This window comes from Telopea speciosissima, chromosome 3 (assembly GCF_018873765.1).
Source record: "Telopea speciosissima isolate NSW1024214 ecotype Mountain lineage chromosome 3, Tspe_v1, whole genome shotgun sequence".
NCBI classification, from domain to species: Eukaryota; Viridiplantae; Streptophyta; class Magnoliopsida; order Proteales; family Proteaceae; genus Telopea; species Telopea speciosissima.
In genome coordinates, this window is record NC_057918.1 from 18,253,162 (window position 1) to 18,276,304 (window position 23,143).

Sequence of the window (23,143 nt, forward strand, 5' to 3'; positions counted from 1 at the left end):
GCCCCATACGTGCCGATAATACTAACGCCAAACTGCCCACGCGTGCTGACATGCTGTCACAACCTACTTTCAAACAGACTCGTCGGATCGGCAAAGGTCTGCTGGATCGACGAGTGGAGCTTCGACCGACGGCAAGAAGACCACCAGAATCGCTGCCACAGCCTACATTCGAACAAATCTGCAAGGACCTGTTGGATCGGCGAGTGGAGCTTCGTCCGACGACAGGAGAGGGAGCAAACAACCTCTAAAAGCCTAAATAGGGTGGAGAAGGAGGCATTGGTGATGATGTTGAAGTTGCAGCGGCAGAACCCCCATCAACGCCGGTTCTATTCTCCCTACCTATGAAATCTCCAACGCCTTCCACCAAGGAAACTCTGCCAAGATCCGACATCTACGCCAAGATCTGAAATGAAATAAGGCAAGTTAGAGCAGTAGGCGCTCAACTCGTTGAGCATCCACAACAACTGTTGACCATGACCTCTGTTCATGTCGGCTAAAGCTCTGGCCGTTTCCATGAGCAGGAGAACTGCGAAACGGCTGTGACTAAGAAGATCGACAGCAAAGACGACAAGGGTCATACAGGTCTTCTTGACACTCCATTCGGTAATGGAGCCAAAGCCACAGATCAAAGAGATCGTGGCAATAAGGGGGAGAAAGAGGGAGGAATTGAACTTGATGCAAATCTGAGATGGGTTAAGTGGAAAGAGAAGGAAATAGATCGAGGGAAAGAGGGAAGCACATCACTGGGGCAGAAGCGAACACGCCACTGCGGTGGAGAAATTTCACGCCACAGAGGTGGAAGGGTTACATTGTAGCTTGACAACCATGAAAGAGGAGGCGGCAGGAAGAGTAGAACTGCGAAAGTGGATGCACAAGTGAGAAGCACTGGGCAATGCACCGCACTTGAGAGGATAAAGATCTGATAATGGTAAAGTCATGGCCTTTATAAGCAAATACAGAACTCCAATGACTTGATAAGTTTCCTCAAAATAATGAATATTTTGTTGGGGTTGGAAATAAAAACTTTTCCAACTTTCTCTATGGGATGTGAGTAATGCACGAAAACAGTATATGCAAGATCAACAAAACACAAAAAGAAAACAAGCACAGACACACAGAAGAGGCAAAAGATTTATTTTGTTCGGCAAAACCACCTAGGTCCACAGAGTGAGATCCAACTTCTACTATGAATCAAGAGAAGAAAAAGTAGTACGACCCTTGCAATTTCAAACACCCATGTACACCCTTCTTTCATATCCCATTCACTTTACATACCTTCACCTCGACTCCTTGCTCTGTCCTTGTACACACCTTGAACCCACATTGTACCTCTTAGGACTCTCACTTGGAGCCTCACACCTTGACTACTCACTTGGATCAACACTACTCTCTTTGGTAGACACATCTCTTCTTTTATAGGACTCATTCTCTACCTTGTTGTTTTCTCTCTCCTTAAAGAGAATCTACTAACTCTCTCCTCTTATCCTGTTGAGCAAAATATCACTTTCTCTCTCCATAGAGAAAACCCACTAACTCTCTTTACTTTGCATAATGTTTTCAACCACCAACCCACTTTCATTCCTTGGAAGACCCAATCTTGTTGAGGACTCTATTCTTTCACTTAGAAGACTTCATCTCTTTGGAAAATTTCACTTCTTCTATTCTCTTGGAAGATTCATGATTATTGAAGACTCCAATTCCTCCATTAGCCCATTGAATTGAACCTTCAACCGGCCTAAATAAAGTCACCAAATCCAACATATTTGACTTGTCTCAAATCCTAATCCCATTTAGAGCCCAGAAACAAGAGTTACATTAGCAAAAAAGAAGCAAAGAGGTTTTGGTAATGGGAAATTGTTTTCAAACTTTTATTTTATTGGCAGACAAGAGCTGTTTCATAAATAGTACGAAGCAATTAATGTATTCCATATGCAATAATGAAAAAGAAGCAACAAGTTGGCCACCACATTAATCAATGTAATTTTCCTTTTTAAAACGTGTAAAAGAATTATACATAGGAATTGCCACCATTGCGTGATACAATGGATCCGACTGCTCTACTTCCGCCTATCCGGTATTGTCGTGCGCCCCTACACATAAGGCGGTGGAAAGTATCACCTTACCCCCACTCAAGCAAGGCATTTGGGCAGAGGTAAGGCGGTACATTCCGCTTTACTTGTGTGTAGGGCACACATGGCAGTAGGGGCAGGCGGAAGTAGAGGAGTCAAATTGGTGATACAATAGATGAAGCAATTGAAAACTTGTAAGTCCCATGGCTGATTGAATTCGAACAAAAAGAAGTGATGACTTACTTATATTGCAAATCTGGTTTGCTATGTTTACACACACCCCATACCCTACTGTAGGACCGAGTTTCCTTCAGCGTAGTTGATGGAAGCCAAGGCTCGGATGTCATGCAAAGGGCATTGAGAATAGTGAGAGGCACATTAATTACTTTGTAAAATAAGGGGAGTAATAATAACGTTAAATGAGTGGGTGTTTCCCTCAACCATCTCATGCTGCATGTGAACCATCTATATTCACAACAGTTTTAGGATGCTATTGAAGATAGTTCGGACTATCTAATTATCAATTTTGACAATAAAGTACTGATCTCTATCCTTATCTACAAGTACATTGATCCATCATTGTTCCTATTATCCAAGATATAACTTATTTGACATTGACTTTAGAATCATATACTTTTGCTTTTATTCCAAGGGAGGGAAATAGTTTGGCTGTAAGGAGGGTCCAATCCTTGACATGCATGTAGGACTGATTGACCAATTTCCTCTCCGTGGCTATCTCGAAGCTTGTAATTCAAAACCCAAGTATACTACACGTTCTTATTAAGAGTAAAACCGTACCTTATTTATCATATATATAGATATATACATATGAGGTGGTGAAAATCTGGATTGGTTAGAAATTAATAATATTCTTGAACAATTTGAACGGTAATATATATATTTTTTTAGTGAGGAATTAAATGGTGGAATATTAAACACAGTCTGAAAATCAACTTTGTAAATAAATCATCATCCGTTAGGGTGTTATCTGAATCGAGATGGGAACGCAGCGGAAGAGGATCTCGTATAGGTTTGGTTACAAACTTCATGAACCCAAACGATCTCTTTACGATCTTCAAATGTCTTGAAAGGTTCTCCACAAAGAACTCCACACCACAAATCCCTAGGAAGAGAAGGAATCCCAAAGAGAACGCAAAACACTGGAGAGAGGGAGAATTTGAGTTCACATATGGTATGGCCTGAGGGTTGCAGATTTTCTATTTAAAGCCAAAACCCTAAGACCCCTGCCCCTATTTAGACTCTCATTAGAAATCGATCAAAGAGGGGGGGGGGAAAGAGACCTAGCCACTTAAGCGGCTGATTCTCTCCACGCGCAGCGAGTCAGGTTGGATTTGGCCTGCCCCTTGTGGGAGGCTTGGACCGGCTGGCCTAGCCCGTTCGATTTACAAACTTAAACATAGGTTGTTTTTTTGTTCGTTTGTTGTGATGGGTTTTAAGGTACAAATACTAGATCCCTGGTCTCCGCCTAAATAGAAAATCTAGATTTTGGGCATGGAGGCAACCAAAGGTATTGGTTGCTTGTTTGGTTGTTGGTATCAAAAGGTTAAAAGGCAAAGAAGGATTATTAGGGGAAAACGACATGAACTATGAGAGGTAGGTAATGTACGTACTATGACCTCAACTTATTTCGAGATACCAATGAAGAGTTCCTTTCGAAATGCTAAATGCTAAATGAAGGCAGAAAACAGAGCCGGGTAGGCCAGATTGTTCAACTATGGAAGTAATGGAGGTACCTGTGCCTGTGGTACAGTGAAGGAAAATATAAGGGGTTCTGAGTTCTGCGTCTACTATCATGCACGTAGGCAAGCTCCTACGTACTGTCCATACGTAATATAGTAAATTTATCAATAAAAGGGCCCCCTGCCCCTATTTAGACTCTCACTAGAAATCGATCAAAGAGGGGGGGGGAAAGAGACCTAGCCACATAAGCGGCTGATTCTCTCCACGTGCAGCAAGTCAGGTTGGATCTGGCCTGCCCCTTGTGGGAGGCTTGGACCGGCTGGCCTAGCCCGTTCGATTTACAAACTTAAACATAGGTTGTTTTTTTATTCGTTTGTTGTGATGGGTTTTAAGGTACAAATACTAGATCCCTGGTCTCCGCCTAAACAGAAAATCTAGATTTTGGGCATGGAGGCAACCACAGGTATTGGTTGTTTGTTTGGTTGTTGGTATCAAAAGGTTAAAAGGCAAAGAAGGATTATTAGGGGAAAACGACATGAACGATGAGAGGTAGGTAATGTACGTACTATGACCTCAACTTATTTTGAGATACCAATGAAGAGTTCCTTTCGAAATGCTAAATGCTAAATGAAGGCAGAACACAGAGCCGGGCAAGCCAGATTGTTCAACTATGGAAGTAATGGAGGTACCTGTGCCTGTGGTACGGTGAAGGAAAATATAAGGGGTTCTGAGTTTTGCGTCTACTATCACGCACGTAGGCATGCTCCTACGTACTGTCCGTACTTAATATAGTAAATTTATCAATAAAAGGGCCCCCTGCCCCTATTTAGACTCTCACTAGAAATCGATCAAAGAGGGGGGGGGAAGAGACCTAGCCACTTAAGCGGCTGATTCTCTCCACGTGCAGCGAGTCAGGTTGGATCTGGCCTGCCCCTTGTGGGAGGCTTGGACCGGCTGGCCTAGCCCGTTCGATTTACAAACTTAAACATAGGTTGTTTTTTTGTTCGTTTGTTGTGATGGATTTTAAGGTACAAATACTAGATCCCTGGTCTCTGCCTAAACAGAAAATCTAGATTTTGGGCATGGAGGCAACCAAAGGTATTGGTTGTTTGTTTGGTTGTTGGTATCAAAAGGTTAAAAGGCAAAGAAGGATTATTAGGGGAAAACGACATGAACGATGAGAGGTAGGTAATGTACGTACTATGACCTCAACTTATTTCGAGATACCAATGAAGAGTTCCTTTCGAAATGCTAAATGCTAAATGAAGGCAGAAAACAGAGCCGGGCAGGCCAGATTGTTCAACTATGGAAGTAATGGAGGTACCTGTGCCTGTGGTATGGTGAAGGAAAATATAAGGGGTTCTGAGTTCTGCATCTACTATCACGCACGTAGGCATGCTCCTACGTACTGTCTGTACGTAATATAGTAAATTTATCAATAAAAGGGCCCCCTGCCCCTATTTAGACTCTCACTAGAAATCGATCAAAGAGGGGGGGGGGAAGAGACCTAGCCACTTAAGCGGCTGATTCTCTCCACGCGCAGCGAGTCAGGTTGGATCTGGCCTGCCCCTTGTGGGAGGCTTGGACCGGCTGGCCTAGCCCGTTCGATTTACAAACTTAAATATAGGTTGTTTTTTTGTTCGTTTGTTGTGATGGGTTTTAAGGTACAAATACTAGATCCCTGGTCTCCGCCTAAACAGAAAATCTAGATTTTGGGCATGGAGGCAACCAAAGGTATTGGTTGTTTGTTTGGTTGTTGGTATCAAAAGGTTAAAAGGCAAAGAAGGATTATTAGGGGAAAACGACATGAACGATGAGAGGTAGGTAATGTACGTACTATGACCTCAACTTATTTCGAGATACCAATGAAGAGTTCCTTTCAAAATGCTAAATGCTAAATGAAGGCGGAAAAGCAGAAGGGCAGGCGATTGTTCAACTATGGAAGTCTGGAGGTACCTGTGCCTATCGTACGGTGAAGGAAAATATAAGGGTTACGAGTTCTGCGTCTACTATCACGCACGTAGGCATGCTCCTACGTACTGTCCGTACGTAATATAGTAAATTTATCAATAAAAGGGCCCTCTGCCCCTATTTAGACTCTCACTAGAAATCGATCAAAGAGGGGGAAGAGACCTAGCCACATAAGCGGTGATTCTCTCCACGAGCGCGAGTCGAGTTGGATCGCTCGCCCCTTGTGGGAGGCTTGGACCGGCTGGCCTAGCCCGTTCGATTTACAAACTTAAACATAGGTTGTTTTTTGTTCGTTTGTTGTGATGGGTTTTAAGGTACAAATACTAGATCCCTGGTCTCCGCCTAAACAGAAAATCTAGATTTTGGGCATGGAGGCAACCAAAGGTATTGGTTGTTTGTTTGGTTGTTGGTATCAAAAGGTTAAAAGGCAAAGAAGGATTATTAGGGGAAAACGACATGAACGATGAGAGGTAGGTAATGTACGTACTATGACCTCAACTTATTTCGAGATACCAATGAAGAGTTCCTTTCAAAATGCTAAATGCTAAATGAAGGCAGAAAACAGAGCCGGGCAGGCCAGATTGTTCAACTATGGAAGTACTGGAGGTACCTGTGCCTATCGTACGGTGAAGGAAAATATAAGGGGTTCTGAGTTCTGCGTCTACTATCACGCACGTAGGCATGCTCCTACGTACTGTCCGTACGTAATATAGTAAATTTATCAATAAAAGGGCCCTCTGCCCCTATTTAGACTCTCACTAGAAATCGATCAAAGAGGGGGGGGGAAGAGACCTAGCCACATAAGCGGCTGATTCTCTCCACGAGCAGCGAGTCAGGTTGGATCTGGCCTGCCCCTTGTGGGAGGCTTGGACCGGCTGGCCTAGCCCGTTCGATTTACAAACTTAAACATAGGTTGTTTTTTTGTTCGTTTGTTGTGATGGGTTTTAAGGTACAAATACTAGATCCCTGGTCTCCGCCTAAACAGAAAACCTAGATTTTGGGCATGGAGGCAACCAAAGGTATTGGTTGTTTGTTTGGTTGTTGGTATCAAAAGGTTAAAAGGCAAAGAAGGATTATTAGGGGAAAACGACATGAACGATGAGAGGTAGGTAATGTACGTACTATGACCTCAACTTATTTCGAGATACCAATGAAGAGTTCCTTTCGAAATGCTAAATGCTAAATGAAGGCAGAAAAGTAGTGCGGACGATTGTTCAACTATGGAAGTAATGGAGGTACCGTGCTCGTGGTACGGTAAAGGAAAATATAAGGGGTTCTGAGTTCTGCGTCTACTATCACGCACGTAGGCATGTTCCTACGTACTGTCCGTACGTAATATAGTAAATTTATCAATAAAAGGGCCCCCTGGATCCCTCCTAAATATGGCCAAGCAGTAGCATAGCTTCTTAACCCCCCCCCCCCCCATCTCAGAAATGGAAGATAACAGTAAAGAGAATATTGTTGAAGGGTTGTCTTCTGCCGCAGTCTCAGCGGTAGCAGCAGCAACAGCAGGAGGTGGTGGTGCAAGAGATGATTATGAGGTTCTCAAGAGGAGAATCACTTGTCATCCCTTATATGGGCTTTTGATTGAGACCCATTTGGACTGTTTAAAGGTTGGGTTTTTTTTTCTCTCTCTCTCTCACCTAATTTCTTTCTGTTTTGAGAGCTTTTGTGTTTAAGAATCTATATGTTTCTGAACAAGAAAAAAATAGGGCTGTTGATCAGGAGACTCAGGACCATTCAGTGTGGTGGGTTTTATTTCATTACCCACCAAAAAAATGAAGTCATGGAGTCATGGCATACATATATGTAAGGTGGTGGTGACTCCTCCATTAATGCATGGTTTAAACTTAAAACTACTTGCTAGATGGGTTGCTGCCATATGATAAACTTGAACGTTAAAAATGGAGCTTTCTCTTCTCTTCTCTTCTCTCTTTCCTTCACAAACAAGTTAAAAGTCATTAGTATCTCAGTCATCGATCAGTAGTCAACAGTACTCTAAGAGACAGATAGATATAGACTCTCCGTTATCTTATCAGTTTCTATCTTGAACGTTAAACTTGAGTAGTATTTCTTTTTTCTTCTGTTTTTTACTCTTCAAACAAGTCTTCAATTTAGTAACCGAGTTATCAGTACTCAACAGAGACGACGACTCTATTTATTTGTCTCTTTAATTTTGACATTCACAAACTCTGTTAGGGTTTCTGTGTTAATACATTTTTCTTTTAATCAATATTTCAGGGTAGCATGGGTGACATTGAAGGATTTCAAAGAAACTCACCAAACCAAGCAAATAATAATGTGAGCAACACTACCATCCCCGCTTGTTCAGACCTTGATCACTTCATGGTATATATGTATTCTCTTCATCTCTTCATCTCTTCATCTGTTCATCTATGCTCTTTAATTAATTCTTCTCTTCAAAACCGAAAACTCAGTCGGGCAACCGAGTGAGGGTAAGACGGTTATTTATCACCTTGCTGTGTCCTGTGTCCTGACAGTAAGGTCCTGCCGATGGCAGGAGAAGATTCAAATTGTCCTTTCCCCACTCTGTATTTGACTATTTGGGCAGCTACACAGCCTATCGAAACTGAGCGAACTATTTGATCGGAATACTTTCAGACGCTCCTTCACCAATCAATGCGTTTATATACGCATATTTTCACCTCTCCCCAGAAAAACGTGTCTGTACGCATTCGAATGCTCCTAATACGTGTGTCATTGAGATTTGATAATATACATCTAGTTCTATTAATTAGTAATATTGTACCTAACGTGTCTTACATCTGCATGGGGGTACACGTAGGAAATATATTGTATGGCACTAAGCGAACTGAAAGTAGCCATCGAAGAGCCCGTGCAAGAAACTACAGCTTTCATCGACGACATGTATTCTCAACTGATGGAGCTCACGGGCATAGGTGGGACCCGGACCCACCCACCATACGCACCACCGGCGCCTACCACTCCTGGTAAGTGTGACATTCTAAAACAAAACACGGGTCCGGTTTTTCGGATCATAAACCCAACCCGTTTCGTCAATGCAGTCAGAGATTACATATGACCCATGGGAGGATGAAACTTTCGGCCTATGCCTCTTTTTTTTTTTTTATTGTTCCCCTCCTCCTAGGTGGGCCTTTGTTCTCCCTAGAGATAACATATGACCGTTGGATTATTTGTGATCCTTGAGATGAGAATCTCAAGGCCACCCCATTACAGCTCTGTGGATTATAATTTCTGGTAACTAGTAGTAATAATCTTCCTTTTTTACCTCATTAAGAAAGGAAGTTGCCAACCGTTGGATCGGAGTCTGAAGACATTTTTATCACTATGATCTGGTATGGATGTTTATGTGGTATTCAATCTTGACGGTTGGCAACTCGGTAGCACCGAACCATCTTTGCTCCCTTTGTTCTTTCTAAATAAATATTAGGGGTTAGGCTAGCACTACAACTCACTAAAATCGACAAGGTGCCAATTAATGGGCTCCTGTTATATAGTTTATTACTGGATCGATTTTGGTTTGTCGTTGATTTTTATTATACGATTCATAATTGGTTTTTACTGGTCAGTTAACCAATTTAATCTTTTTTATTCGGTTTAACAGTTTTGTTATACGGTTTAATCGCTTTATTTAGCTCTTATTTGGTTCAATTATTCTACACGTTTTAGAACCGCCAAAGGTTTATCCATTCCAAAATCGAAACTATTACCTTGTAAATATGGTGAGAGTCGTTATCTGTTACCTAAACTCCTATCTAGGTGAAAGAAAATAGGGCTTCATCAGAGATTTTAAGTCCTACCAACATTCAATAGTGGGCCAACACAACTCGAGCCTTCCAAAACTAGGGCTACCAGGAGAAGAGCTGACAACTTCAGTCTGACTCAGACCAACACATTATCCAGTAATTATTGATTTGGGTACCAGAGGGGTGTATACAGTGTAGTATTTACTTTCATAGGTCCTCCCGTACTTGTTGCCGCAGGGGACCCTACAGAGATCTACCGCAGAGGATCCGCTACAACTCTGAAACGGGCCCCGCCCACTCCTAAGTGCGGAATCGTAGCATATCTTCCTCTGATCTATGGATTTTATTTTTTAGCTCACAAAGATATCTTAGGTGGGACCCTTAAAATGCAATCATGTGTCCCAATCTTGCTGGTAGCCAAGGTAGAATCTTAAGTACTCTTTTTGTAGTACAAAAAGATGCCCTGGAAATAAAGTCATTATTGAGTATATATGGTCAGTCAGTCTGATTTTATGTCTGTTGGACTATTGTGGGGACTATTGTGGAACGAGTTCAGATCTGCTATCCACATGGGGACGGGTGGGACAGATCTGAACCCTCCATGGGCGTGGGGAACCCACCTCTAGGGTGTGGGACCTATGCCCAATGGAGGGATCAAATCAGTCCCCACCCGTCCCCATGTGGGTAGCTAATTCAGATTCGTGTGGAACACCCATTTCTAGGAAATCTTTCAAAAACCCAGTCAAACTTGGTCAAACTCAGAAAGAGAAAAACTGAAAAATGCGGAACTATGGTGGATTGGGCAAAGATTTCCCTTATGATTGGACTCTGGGTTCATTAACTGCCACCCCTATTGTTCATGGTCTGAAATACCATTCTCCAATCCAATCAGAGAGAGAGAGAGTCAGATCAGGTTGATAAAGAGATACTTCTCTTCTCCATGGGTTGAGGGAGAGAAACTAAGTCCTAATGGATCAGTGTCACCTATGGCTTTCAGAAATTAGGGTCACTGAAGAGTTGAAATATAATTGAACTCTTCATGAATTGATAGAGGCTACATGCATGGTCTTGAGATAGGGATCACTTGTGGACTTATATATGCAAGTTCCAACAAAAAAATAGCAGCTAACCTTGTCATGGGACATTCTTTTGCAGGTAAAAGAGAAAAATGATACCTGAAACTGGACGAGCGATATGATTGGAATGTAGGGACAACAAATTGTCTGTAAACTAACATGCAGGAAGGTTGTTTTAAATGAACAATATGAGCAGTTGATGTATCTCTGTCATTTCATGTATCAATCAAAAACTATGCTCGATTTCTTCTTTTCCAATGGGCTTGTATCTGATCACACATTGACTGAAGGGATGCCAACCAATACCATGTTGATGTTGGTTCACTTTAGATAGACACCATGCTTTATATAAAAGAGAGATTATGAACAGGTGATAACTAAAATGAGGAACTATCCAGTATTCTATGATAAAAATAGGTTAGTTATTGTTATCAGCAAAAACCAGTAGCATTGTCATCTGACTGAAATGTGGAAATGTATTGTTAGAGGCATTTCCTTCTCTGGTTGATTCTATTGGTTACTATTTGTATCTTGGACAAACTGGATAATTCTCCATACACAATTAAGCTTAAAAAATTAATAAGAGAATTCCATTTACCTCACTTTTCACCTGTGTTCTATATTCAAAGAGTTGGTATTTTGATCCAGCATAGTGAAAAGAGCAAGTATCAACTTCCATTACAGATCTAGAAAAATGTATACAGTTCGAACATTTGTCAGAAAAATGCTTATTGCAATTGAAGATTTTAATTGGACACCATACTCTCTGTCTCTTTCACGAAACCATCTCCAGTCCAATCTTTATCAGATTGCAGTCCTTTCTTGATTGCTTTCCTCTGCCGGATTGCTTCTTTTTGTCTTTTTACCAAATCTGTATGCGTTGTGAAGTATGGAAGAGAGACTCTGTAGAAGACAAAATTGCCACATCAGAAAACAACAACCATCACTTATAAGTAAATACTAACGTAGTACTATTCTGGCCTGGTCATTGATCCAATGATGCAATTGTCTGGTCCAACAGTCTGAACAGTCAGATGGGTTAAGCATACATGTGCTCTGAGGTTCAGTATATCTATATCTATTAGTGAAGGAAAATTACAAGAAGAAAAGTATTGCCCACATACATACTTCTTTCTGTCATGTAATATCAAGGGTGAAATAGCTAGCTAACTCTAGCTGACCTAATCACTGCCGATTGGTGAACAGCTGATAAAAGCCTGATTTTCCTGCTTGCTCATTAAGGCTTTCTGAAGTGTAGCAAGAGGTTCAGTCTCTGGAGTTCAAATCCACTTAGAACTCTGCCTCTGTAATACTGTTTCTAATAGAAACTGTAAGCACCCTACAACCAGACATACAATTCTCTAGTTTGGATAATCCAAGCCATAGTTATCACCGTGTCTAGGCGAGACCCAACATGTTGGAGGAGGCCTGAACACAAGGCGACCAAGGCACCCCAGCCTAGGAATCCAAGGTGACTCTAGTTGTCAAGGAAGCTGGACACGAAGGCAACTCCTCGACAACTATGATCCAAGCTATCAGATTGTTTAGACTGTTGGACTTCCCATCCTAGTGTGAACTGAGAATTCAAGCCTTGTGTCAATGGCCCGTTCATCCACTCCAACAGTCCGTCAAAATATAATGTGCTAGACGAAAACTATTTGTGGGATAACAGGAAGGAGGTAGTAAACCCATGTCTTTTTGGGCAGAAGGAAATGATGTGATTCATTGGGAAGGGTTGGCATATCTCCTGGAACAGTCATACTTATCAGAGCACTGTACCTGCTGGATCTATTGTGTTCCTTTGCCCCCTCTCCCCCCCCCCCCCCCACACACACACAAAAGAAAAAGGGCAAATTTTCCACCTTCCCATCTTTCCAGGATAAAGTTAGCATCAAAAGTAGATAACTGATAAAACTAAATCATACCCTCTGAAATCTTCTACTGAAGAGAAATTGTGCTTTCTCATGAAATCCTTCAGCTCAGCAGAGAGTTGCTTCACAAGGCCATAGCCATGCATCATCACACCAGTGCAGACCTATCACGTTAATAGAATTACATCAGATAATAAAAATTTTAAAGAACAAAGTATAGGTAAATATTTAACTTTACCAGAAAACAAGACAAACCAATGATCAGAAATCTGAAAAATTAGACAATGCCTGTGCTTATCTAATTATTGCTCAGTACATAGTGACAGTGACCAATAACTCCGGGCTACATGACCAATAGCTAGTCAACACTTACTTGAAGTAATTTTATGGGCTGATATTAAATTTCCTACTCCCATGTCTTAATTCAGATATGATGTCTTTCCCTCATTACACAATCTCTAACATGGACCAAAACAAAATGTTGATTTCAACTAGTGATGGTTCAATTTCCATGCATACATCGGAACACTACGGTTACCAATTGGTACAAATAGTAATCTTTGTATGATCATTAGTAGGCAAGCGTGTGCTAGATAGATGAACCTATGATCACAAAACATGTGATCCCCACTACTCAAGTACCAATAAGATTCTGTTGGCATGACTGGAACAAAAATTGTAGAATGAGGTTGCATCCAAATTATATTTGCAGAACCATAAGGGACTAAAAGAAAACAGAGAACTCATTTTGGAAAATTTGGTACTTATAAAGAGTTAATTTCAGTATCTTAGCATTGATTTCTGGAGGATTTATTGTTGAAATTTTAAATATAACTGGAGATTCTTACAGGAAGTATCCAGCTTTCTTAATCACCATTCTACAGCTCAAAGCAGCCGGGAAACGATACTCCTACATTTTCCTTCAACCATTATGCTTTTTTGGATCAGGTGAGTTTAGCAACTAACTCTAGGCCAGGAACTTAACCTCACCACTTAATTGAGAAGCTATTAACCTCATGAACAGAATAGTTACCAACCCCATCACAACCATACAGACCATACAAATACAAAATAAAGAACATACTAAAAGGATGATGAAACAAATTGAAATGGTCACTAGAGCACAGAGGGAAGCATATATCGGTCATCCATGTTTAACAAAGAATGTCCCTAGGGGATCTCCTAGAGAGATGAGGTGCAGAAACATATCGATACAGATACCTGAAATCGAGAATAGCGCTCTGCGCTTTGTCAAATCAATCTCTTCTCCCTTTTAACAAATTTTTGAGCCTTAAAGGCATGGTAAAATGCTGAGACATTCAGTGATTGAGCACCAAGTTCGATGTTTGTTTTTTGACTGGACCCAATTCAAAAGATGGAAGGGGAGTCAAAGAAGAAAGCAAATGCAAAAGCAAGTTACATCATATAGTAATAGCGAGCGAACGAACTTGAGTTGATTAAAAATATGATTCATGGCTCAAGTGGCGAAACCCTTCTTCGCCAAAAACGGGGTTCCACACTCTCATCAGCCTGTTACCCCGGCGTACCTTTGATATGTTGAGCGACACGGGACTCCCAGATCACTATGGCCAACTTTCGTCTCTGTTCGACCAGTCGATCTCACAGTCAGGCAGGCTTATACCTCTCTATCAACTGAGTAAACTGCTGCTCCACCAACTTGCTTTCGTGATAGCTCGCCTTACAACAAAGGGCTCAAAATTACACATGGCTCCAGTAGTGGCAAAGTACTAAGGAGTACTTCATGATTACTCATTATTTTTCATTCTTTGAAGCTAGGTAAGAAGTCTATGATGTGGGTAATGGATATGCCACAATTTAGTTTCTACACTACTTACCTCGAGTTAAGTTTCCGTCTACCCCTTGTTCTTTTGGCAGCCACAATTCTGCAACACATCACTTTTACCGGCACATTTCAGTGGCCATTGTCACATGCCCACACCACCTAAATTTATTTCCTTCAGCTTTCCATCTATTGAAACCACTCCTAAATTACCTTGAATGCGTTCATTTCTTATTTCAGCTTTCCTGGTTTGCTACTCATCCATCTCAATATCTTCAACTCGGCTACTCTTGTTAGCTAATGTCTTAATAAAGTGTGTGACTTTCCATGGAAGCTACCATGGTAAGAGTCTAATGCCTATTTAGATGTAGTTTGTATCTGTTTAGAGAGGTCCACAAATTACGCAAGCTCCAAAGTGTAAACTCTCAACCATAGATTTGTGGACTTAGGTTTATGAGAGGAAGCTTGTTGGTTGCATTACTACAAAGAGGTCTGCATGAACCATATGCAGATAGAACAACTACATTTAATCAAACTAATTCACAAACAAGCCTATATCCTCAAGAAACTTCAGAAACATAATGACAATGACAATGGAGAGAGTTAAATCTTGAACAAGATGATAATACTTAAGCGTGCAAATAAAAAGGTGCAGGATTGCAGATTGTAGTCCAACCTGAACTGTATTTGCTCCAAGAAGAATAAATTCAGCAGCATCACCACCAGTCTCTACTCCTCCAATGCCAGAGAGTGAGTAATCCTTATCACCAAATTCTTCCTTCGTCATTTTTGCAATTTGCATAACTTTTCCTAGTGCAATAGGATGCACTGCCTTGGACGAATAACCTCCTGGAGTGGAGTATCTGAATTCAAAAAATTAGAATGCATGACATAATTGGAAACACTCAGGAAACAAAATATGAAAAGAAAAGACAGCCAAATTCTATCATAATAATAAAGGTAAAATTGCTTACCCCTCAACACAAGGTTCAGGACGTAAAGAATCAAGGTTGATTCCCATAACGCTCATGATTGTGTTAATAGCAGCAATACCCTCACACCCTGATTTCAATGCCACTCTGGCTGGCTACATTCAACACAATGAATTGGGATTATAATATAATGAAGAAAATGATTCAAATAATTGATTGTTTTGCACATCCATTTAACTGTTAACAAACAAGAAGAAAAGGCTTGGCAGTCTTGTAAGTATTAAATTAAATGGAAACAAATTAGTAAAGAAGATTGCAGAATTGTAAGACACAATTTCCATGAAAAATATAGTGCAAAGCACCATATAAAATCAGAACTTTGGAAGAAACTGTGAAGTAATACCGTTGGGGGTTTATTGTCATCAAGGTTTGAAGTTTCGGGTTTGAGCCAGGCTTCAACCTGTGGCTCGAAACCGAAATATTTTGCTAAAGTTTGACAGAAACCTGCTAAGTTTCAGATACAGGTTTCGTCTGCTGCTGGTTTCGAGACCCAAATGGCCAAATTAGGTCTCGAAACTTCTGGGAAACCTTATTTTAAGCCCTCTAAACATAGTGGAAACTTAGATTGTAAAAAAACACACCCAAAATGATAGTTTGGCTTTGGAGCCTAGGTTGGTAGTGTACGCTGTACGCTACTGTATACTTTCTCTAATATAACCTATTTTACATATAATTCAATTAAAACAACTAAAACATGCATTAGAAGTGAATAAACATAAAATTAGAAACCATTTCATAATTATCCAATGTTATACATGGTCCATTACAAAGATATGAGAGTGTTCTGACCAAAAATCACAAAAACTGAGGTATTCTAGGAAGTTTCCTTCTTTGGAGTTTAAACAAAAGAAACAATAATGAAACCCAAAACATAATCAAAATTTCACCGAAACTGCAAAATCCTGGTTGATACCATGTATTTTATACGAAGGGTTTGACCAAAATGATATTGAAACTCGAAACATGGTCGAAAATTTTGCTGGAAACTTGGTAAGACCAAGGTATTGCACTTGGTTTCATTCTGACCTCAGTCAAAACCGAAAATATTCACATTGATTGTCATGCTGTTTCAGTTTCAGGAGCTTATGGGTAAATACTTATCTTGGGAGGTCTTAGCAATTATTAATATTTTCTTTCTTATAAATAAATAACTTAGAAGCCGAGCTAATTGATCTGCTCTTCTTTTCTCCCTTCTCTTCTCTTATTTTCTTCTTTCTTCTTCTCTTGTGGAGGTACTGATTGCACTAGTTCTGGTTCTGTCACAGAAACATTAGAATTGTGGCTCAGTTCAAATAAGCTTCTGATAAGTTGAAGAATTTTCCAAAAAAGACTGCTAAATAAAATTCATTCTATTAATCTCCAACAGATGTTCTGAGGTTCCAGCCAAATGGTTTCTACGGTATTCACAAAAAGAGTTCTAAGGAATCCTTGGGTTTATTGAATTGAGTTGGCCATTGTGTTTTAAGATATTATATAGCTATATGAAATCACATTCATAAAACTTCTTCTATCCCAAAATAGCAATTAAGCATTCTCTGCATATCAATGAGAATTAATTCAGATCTTCTCAAACAAATGCTCGTTATTCCGTTTGTCAACTTGCTTCATGCATATCGCATATAGGATCATCTGTTTTCTAATTTATACTGTAATCCTCAAAATAATAGCCCGCAAATTACAAGGTAAAAGGGAGGAGAAAGTAGGAATTGCTTTCAAAATCATTGCATAAAGGGATCTGAAAGTGTCAACTCCAAAATAAAGAAGGCTATTATTTCATCTGTTCTTATTGTTAGACCTTATAACAAATAGATAGGTATTATCGAGACATGAAGCAGACAACATGACACATAAATACCTCAAGACCTTCTATGACATCTAATCAGAAGATACCTTTAATGCAAACAGATTTGAGCGTTTACAAATTAAGATATCAAATATGTTTGTTATGTACTCTGTTGACAAATTAAGATATCAAATATGTTTGTTATGGACTCTGAAAATCTGCAAACACCAGGTTAGCTTCCCTTATCTCAGTTACACACATGTGTAAACTATAAAATGCATATCATGTCCATTTGACACAAAAACTCCAAAATTAGCACAGTTGAGATTGTCTAATAATGATAATGGAAAGTCATGGACTTTAGCAAAGACAGAACTCCAATGACTTAATATGATTCCTCAAAATAACGTATATTTGACACGTCTCAAATCCTAATCCCATTTAGAGCCCAGGACACGAGTTACATTAGGAGAAGAAGCAAAGAGGTTTGGGTAAAGGGAAATAGTTTCCAAACTTTTCTTTTTATTGGCAGCCAAGAGCTGTTTTACACATAATATGAAGCAATAGATTCCACATGCAACAATGAAAAAGATGCAACATGTTTCCCCCCATATTAATCAATGTAACTTTTCCTTTTTAATCGGATGAAAAATATATGTTGATTAGCTGAATCTTTTAAAAGGTGCAAAAAGAATTAGAGAAAGGAAATGCCACCATTGCCTGATACAATAGACAAAGCAATTGAAGACCTGTAAGTCCCATGGCTGACTGAATTTGAACAAAAAGGAACTAGTATGACTTTGTCTTATAGGAAAGGTAGTAACTTCTTAACCTGTTACCTCATCCAGATTTAGTTCACCGAGGTAATACATAACTAGTTGCTTGAGCTAGAGACACTAATTTGACAGTGATAAGTGGTACAAAGTTTGAGTTTCCAGATCGTAGTTAAGGAGTTAACAAATAGAGGGGGGAAACCAAATAAAAAACCTACAGCCAGGCAATAGGGTAATTAAGCTAGGACAATCATAATGCCTCTAAAACAAACAATTAAACCTTTTGCATTCCTAATTCAGGTCAATGAAGACTGTCTAAAGAAAATTTAATGTACTTCCATCAAAACTAAAACGTACAAATTAGAATTCTCTTTTTTTGTTATTTTACCAAGCTTCTCATTGTAAAATACATTTTCCCCACAAATTAATTTCCCAAGAAAACCTGAGGATAAAGAAGCAATAATAAGATGCTCATACAAGTAATAGTGAAGAGTAGCAAATGTCTGATGCAGTTATTCCTTTGCCAATGTCAAAAACTCAGGGTTAAAAAAATCAAAGGAAAGAATTCTGCAAAAGCAAATTGCAAGAAGATAGAGTAAAATAAATCCAACCTGCGTAATGTCAGTGATGTTGGGAGTCATCTTGGCCCACACAGGGATTGTGGCTTTTGCATTTATCCACCCAGATACCTCCTCCAATAGTCCACAATCTTGTCCAACTGCAGCACCCATTTTCCGCTCTGGCATACCATGAGGACATGAAAAATTAACTTCAATGGCATCCTGAGCAACAAGAACATTATCATTAGATGCAGTCAAATTTTTGATAAGAAAGCTACTTGGATTGAATAAAAAAGTTTAGCTAAAAAAACCATGACAACTTACAACTCCAGTTTCCTCAACACGCTCAATAAGTTCCTCCCAAGCTGATTTGTTGTATTCCTCCATAATTGAAGCAATGAGTATCCTATCTGGGTATTCTCTTTTCAATTGCTTAAACTCTGCAAGCATAGTCTCAAAAGGTCGGTCACTGATTAGCTCTATATTTTCCCACCCAATAATTTGTCCTTTAGCAGAGCCATTTGCTCCTGCTCGAAGGCGAGCATACCGAGGGGTTACATTAATTACTTTAGTAGCATCCAATGATACCTGGCAAAAGATACAGCCAACTTGAAGACAAAACTTTTGATTGGAGAACAAATATAACAATAAAGTTTTGACCAATTCAAGAAAATAATGACTAGCATTTGGAGACGTAATATTGTGCATGTAACGATGATAAGACCTGGAAGAAATATTACATGTCAAGTTTTAATAGTTCCATAAATTGAAAATCGCCTTTACATGGCCCTGTTTTGGAAGGGCTTCCTAAATGGTCCACCATTTTGAGCCATGTAGACAGATGATGTGACAATTCCAACCTTTGGATAGAGACGTGGCCTGGATTAGCCATGTGCCAAATTTTAGAGTATAATTCAATCAAATACCCTTCCATGCATGCTTACGGTACTCTGACACTATTAGGTGCACTCCTATCGTCCTGGATTTTCAATACTCTATTTTGCCACTCAGCAAACTCCGATTGGGATGAAACTTGACATATGAGCATTGGACCTATGGGTCCCTATGGACAAAATTAAGACCCATCTGATTTGCCACATGACAGATTTTTAAGGCTGTTTAGGTAAGGCTTCCTAAGTGGACCGTATAGGAAACCTTTACCCATTAATGTTTCTTAAGAGCTTAGCAATTTGACCTCCAGGCCATATGCATCATACGCAGAGCAGTGCGTAAAGAAGTTGAGATACCCGAGCACAAGAGCACAGCCAAGTCATCTACCTAGCTAGCTTTTAAGCCAGTATACAGAATGATCCCATAACCATAACTGGACCCATGCCCAGTGCGAATGGAGAATTTCCATGCATGATCCTGATTGCTTACACCATTCATTTCAATGTTCGCAGGGAAAAATAAGTTAAAGTGCTCTTATCTGAACACGATTGTTAAGTCGTAGTGTCATCAGAAATGATCACTAATTCATATTAATTCTGTTATTCTTCACCGTAACACATCAATGGAAAAGATTAACTTCTAAGATCACTGGAAAACACCATAACTAAACCGAATATTCATTTGTGATTAAGATAAAAGGAATATTCATTTATGATTAAGATAAAAGAAAAAGAAGAGGAACTCCTCCCAATTTTCTCAACTACATCTTTTCCAAAGAAAATATAGATGAAAACAGAGAATACGTCCACAACGACTGCCGACAGCAACATGAACAGATCAAATTCAATCATAAAGAAAGAACAAACAAATTTACCGTTTTAGCGATCACAGCACCCCAGCCTTCATCAAAAGCCCTCTTCATAACCGTATAATTAGTACCAGGCGGTCCCGAACCAATAACGAAGGGATTCGGCATCTTCAGTCCGTTTACAGTCACACTTAGATCAGGTTCCGTTTGCATCTCGGAAGCAACAACCTTGAATCCAACCCTGCAAATTCCACTCCGAAATCCAGAGCGACGAAGCTTCGGGAACTCTATACCAGAGTTTCCACCGATCACCTGGGAAGACCCGAGAGACGCCATGGACAATGATAATTCCTCCACAGAATCAAAGATCGCACAGTTGTTGAAGACGACTATGATACAAAGAAGATTAATTCAACTGAATTTCGTTTCCGTTTACTGCAGATTTGTACAAATGCTCTTCTGCGATCGGGAAATAATTGGAGCAAATTGAATTAACCAATTGTTAATTCATTAATTTCCGGTCGCTGACTCGGATAACTTGCTTCGTTAAACTTGTTAACATGGAAAAGAGCATAGGAAATAATTTATAAAAAACGTTTGAGATAAGATTAGAAACGTCTTCATTTTTTATTCTTTCTGAATACTGCATGTGGTATTAACCCAAAAAAAAATACTGCATGTGGTGTCACGGAGAAGACGGAGAAGTGACGCTTTTGTCTGAAATAGAATACACATGGAAAAAAATCTTCTACAGGGCACCGATCTGCCTGCGGCAGGTGTTGCAAGCTCAAAACGTGGATGATGCGATATCCAACGATCCAAGCTCGATTGCATACAAGATACACATAGGTTTATCTCTTTCGACCAACTTGTTTCATTTTTCTCACCTAGTTCTCTTTCACCTCTTACTAAGGGTGTCAAAACCTAGTCCAAACCGTTAAAATCGATCGAAAACACCCAGGCCGAATCGAACCGATCCTTATTGGATTGGTTTTGGACTGGGATATTGCAAGACTGGTTAAAAATCGAACCGCACTGGACCAACCGATAACAAATCGAAATCGATAAAAAAACATAGAATATAAGGTTATGAATAGGTGGATTGATTACTCATTGATTTCAATATTAGCGAGCAATTTTCTGATTGTGAGGGGAATTGTTACAAATCAATGAGCATGAGGTTGAAAAAAAGGAAACTGATTTGTAACCATGCTTCTTCCATTGATCTCCTTGTTTACTATATAAAATTAGTTGGTTATCCAAAATGATTTGATAGTAGAGTTTTTTTTGTGATTTCAATAATAATTATCTTCTCAGTGATTATTCATTGATTTCAATTTTAATTACCTTCTCCTTACAATTAATGATAAATAACTATATGATTTGTAAGAATGATTTCGCTACAAACTCTATTGATCCGTTGATTTGAATATTAATTATGTTTTATTCTTCCCCATATAATTTATTCTTATTTGTTTGAATTACAACATGAACTGATGAACATATTAAATCATTTTTCTTATTTTTGGTTATATATATATATATATTTTAACTTGGGAAGATGAATTGAAGTGTTTTTATTGAATCTTTCTTCACTACAAATTATGAATTTAAGATTTTATTGTGGCTCAAACCTAAAAGCAAACCGATTTAAACCAGTATTAACCCGATATTGAAAGCCCGAAATAAACTAAAACTGCATCGGACTGAAACTGAAAACCGAAGTTTCTTAATGGTTTGGTTTTGGTCTCACCATTTCGATACCGAAACCCGATTCAGCCCTACCAAAACTGAGCAAAATTGACCGTTTGACACCCGTACCTTTTACCAAACGTAGCCTTAATTTCCACGCTCGCATCTCGGGATCATTTTTTCCCATTAATTAATAAAAGAGTAAACATCTAGTAGACTCCCTGAGGTTTGTTCACTTATCTTGTAGTCCTCTCCTTTATTAAAACTTTACTTACAGACCCATATGACGGACGGAATATCCATTTCGTTAGAATCAACTGGTTAAGTGATGATGTCAGCAGGTCATAATCCAATAAATGGCAAAAATACCCTTATCACTGTGAAGGGTATACCCTTTCCTCTTTAGTCTTCTTTCTCTTCTTCATCCACTGCTATCACCGTGAAGGAGCACCGCAATCATCTTCTTCATTTCTTCTTCTTTCTCTTCCTCATCCCCTGCTATCACCGTGAGTAGGGAAGGACCAAGTGTTGCCATTTCCTCTTAGTTCCTTCTTTCTTTCTCACTTCGATCACTACTCTCTCAAACCCTAAGAACCAAGTCATCAATACTGATCCTAAAACGGAAATCAAAACCAAGAACCCTAGATTCATCTATTTCCATCGTTGTGCTCGCCACATTCAAATCTTTCACCCACAGAGATACACTACTGCAAGTTTACCCAGAACTACATCTAAATTTATATAAAGTGAATGGGGGAAAAAAAAAACCCGAAAAACATCACACCACACCACAGAACGACTTAATCTAAGATATTCTTGTTTACAAGACCAATAACAAAACTGATAAATTAAACCTAACCCTCCCCAATTTAACAACCTCCGACGATCCAACTGATTCATCAATGGAAGGTCCTTGTTACTATTATTTCCGTGAGATGGGTTCTCTTCATCGTTCTTTGTTGCTTTCCCTAGGTTAACTTTTTCGTTTCTCAGGATTGTTATTTCTGCGGGTGTCTATTTTCCTTCCTCTACCTATTTACTGGTTTGTACTTCTGTTTGATAATAATTGATTTCTTCTAATTTTCTAAATCTGATTTCTGTTTGTATTAGTTCTTATATTCTAATTCTATCCTTCAAGTTCGTTATTTGATTTCTGATTTCATCTTTTATTACTCGTTGCCTGGTTTCAAGTTTCTTAAAGCTTTTAGTTTCTATTTGTTGATTCGATCCCTGATTCTTACCCTAATCTCCCACGATTTGCCCCACTATTTCATTTCTTCCCTGCAATTCCAGAATGAAGGCTCTACAACAAACAAGCTCAAACCACACGTCTCCATCCAAAATCTCGAGAACCCTGATGGGAAAATTGGATTTTCCAATAAGAGTACTGATTTGCTGCGCGATTC

The 23,143-nt window shown here is 39.4% G+C and overlaps 2 protein-coding genes and 1 long non-coding RNA gene across 3 annotated transcripts; 2 read left to right on the forward strand and 1 right to left on the reverse strand.

Moving 5' to 3' along the window:
* The first annotated feature begins 7,174 nt into the window (after positions 1-7,174).
* On the forward strand, positions 7,175-8,195 carry LOC122654920 (protein KNATM-like). Its single transcript, XM_043849176.1, has 2 exons — positions 7,175-7,354; positions 7,983-8,195. The coding sequence occupies exons 1-2, from the start codon at positions 7,175-7,177 to the stop codon at positions 8,193-8,195; spliced, it is 393 nt and encodes a 130-aa protein (XP_043705111.1).
* A 364-nt stretch (positions 8,196-8,559) lies between these two features.
* Positions 8,560-10,821, forward strand: LOC122656242. The gene is made up of 2 exons (XR_006332065.1): positions 8,560-8,713; positions 10,646-10,821. It is a non-coding gene; the product is annotated as an uncharacterized LOC122656242 (long non-coding RNA).
* Positions 10,822-11,134: 313 nt separating this feature from the next.
* LOC122656241 (dihydropyrimidine dehydrogenase (NADP(+)), chloroplastic) lies at positions 11,135-20,555 on the reverse strand. The gene is made up of 7 exons (XM_043850725.1): positions 20,112-20,555; positions 18,671-18,934; positions 18,398-18,568; positions 15,213-15,325; positions 14,915-15,101; positions 12,492-12,601; positions 11,135-11,469 (listed from the first exon to the last, which is right to left on the reverse strand). Exons 1-7 carry the CDS (start codon positions 20,379-20,381, stop codon positions 11,313-11,315), a joined length of 1,272 nt encoding a protein of 423 aa, XP_043706660.1. The 5' UTR covers positions 20,382-20,555; the 3' UTR covers positions 11,135-11,312.
* Between the last annotated feature and the right edge of the window lie 2,588 nt (positions 20,556-23,143).

Bases quoted from the DNA above. Each gene is read 5' to 3' on its own strand.
- LOC122654920 (XM_043849176.1), top strand. From the start codon at position 7,175: ATGGAAGATAACAGTAAAGAGAATATTGTTGAAGGGTTGTCTTCTGCC. The intron at 7,355-7,982 runs GTTGGGTTTTTT...TCAATATTTCAG, and splicing joins CCCATTTGGACTGTTTAAAG to GGTAGCATGGGTGACATTGA.
- LOC122656241 (XM_043850725.1), bottom strand. From the start codon at position 20,381: ATGGCGTCTCTCGGGTCTTCCCAGGTGATCGGTGGAAACTCTGGTATA. The intron at 12,602-14,914 runs GTTGGACTACAA...TTAACGTGATAG, and splicing joins TTGGAGCAAATACAGTTCAG to GTCTGCACTGGTGTGATGAT. The intron at 11,470-12,491 runs GTATGATTTAGT...TGTCTTCTACAG, and splicing joins TCAGTAGAAGATTTCAGAGG to AGTCTCTCTTCCATACTTCA.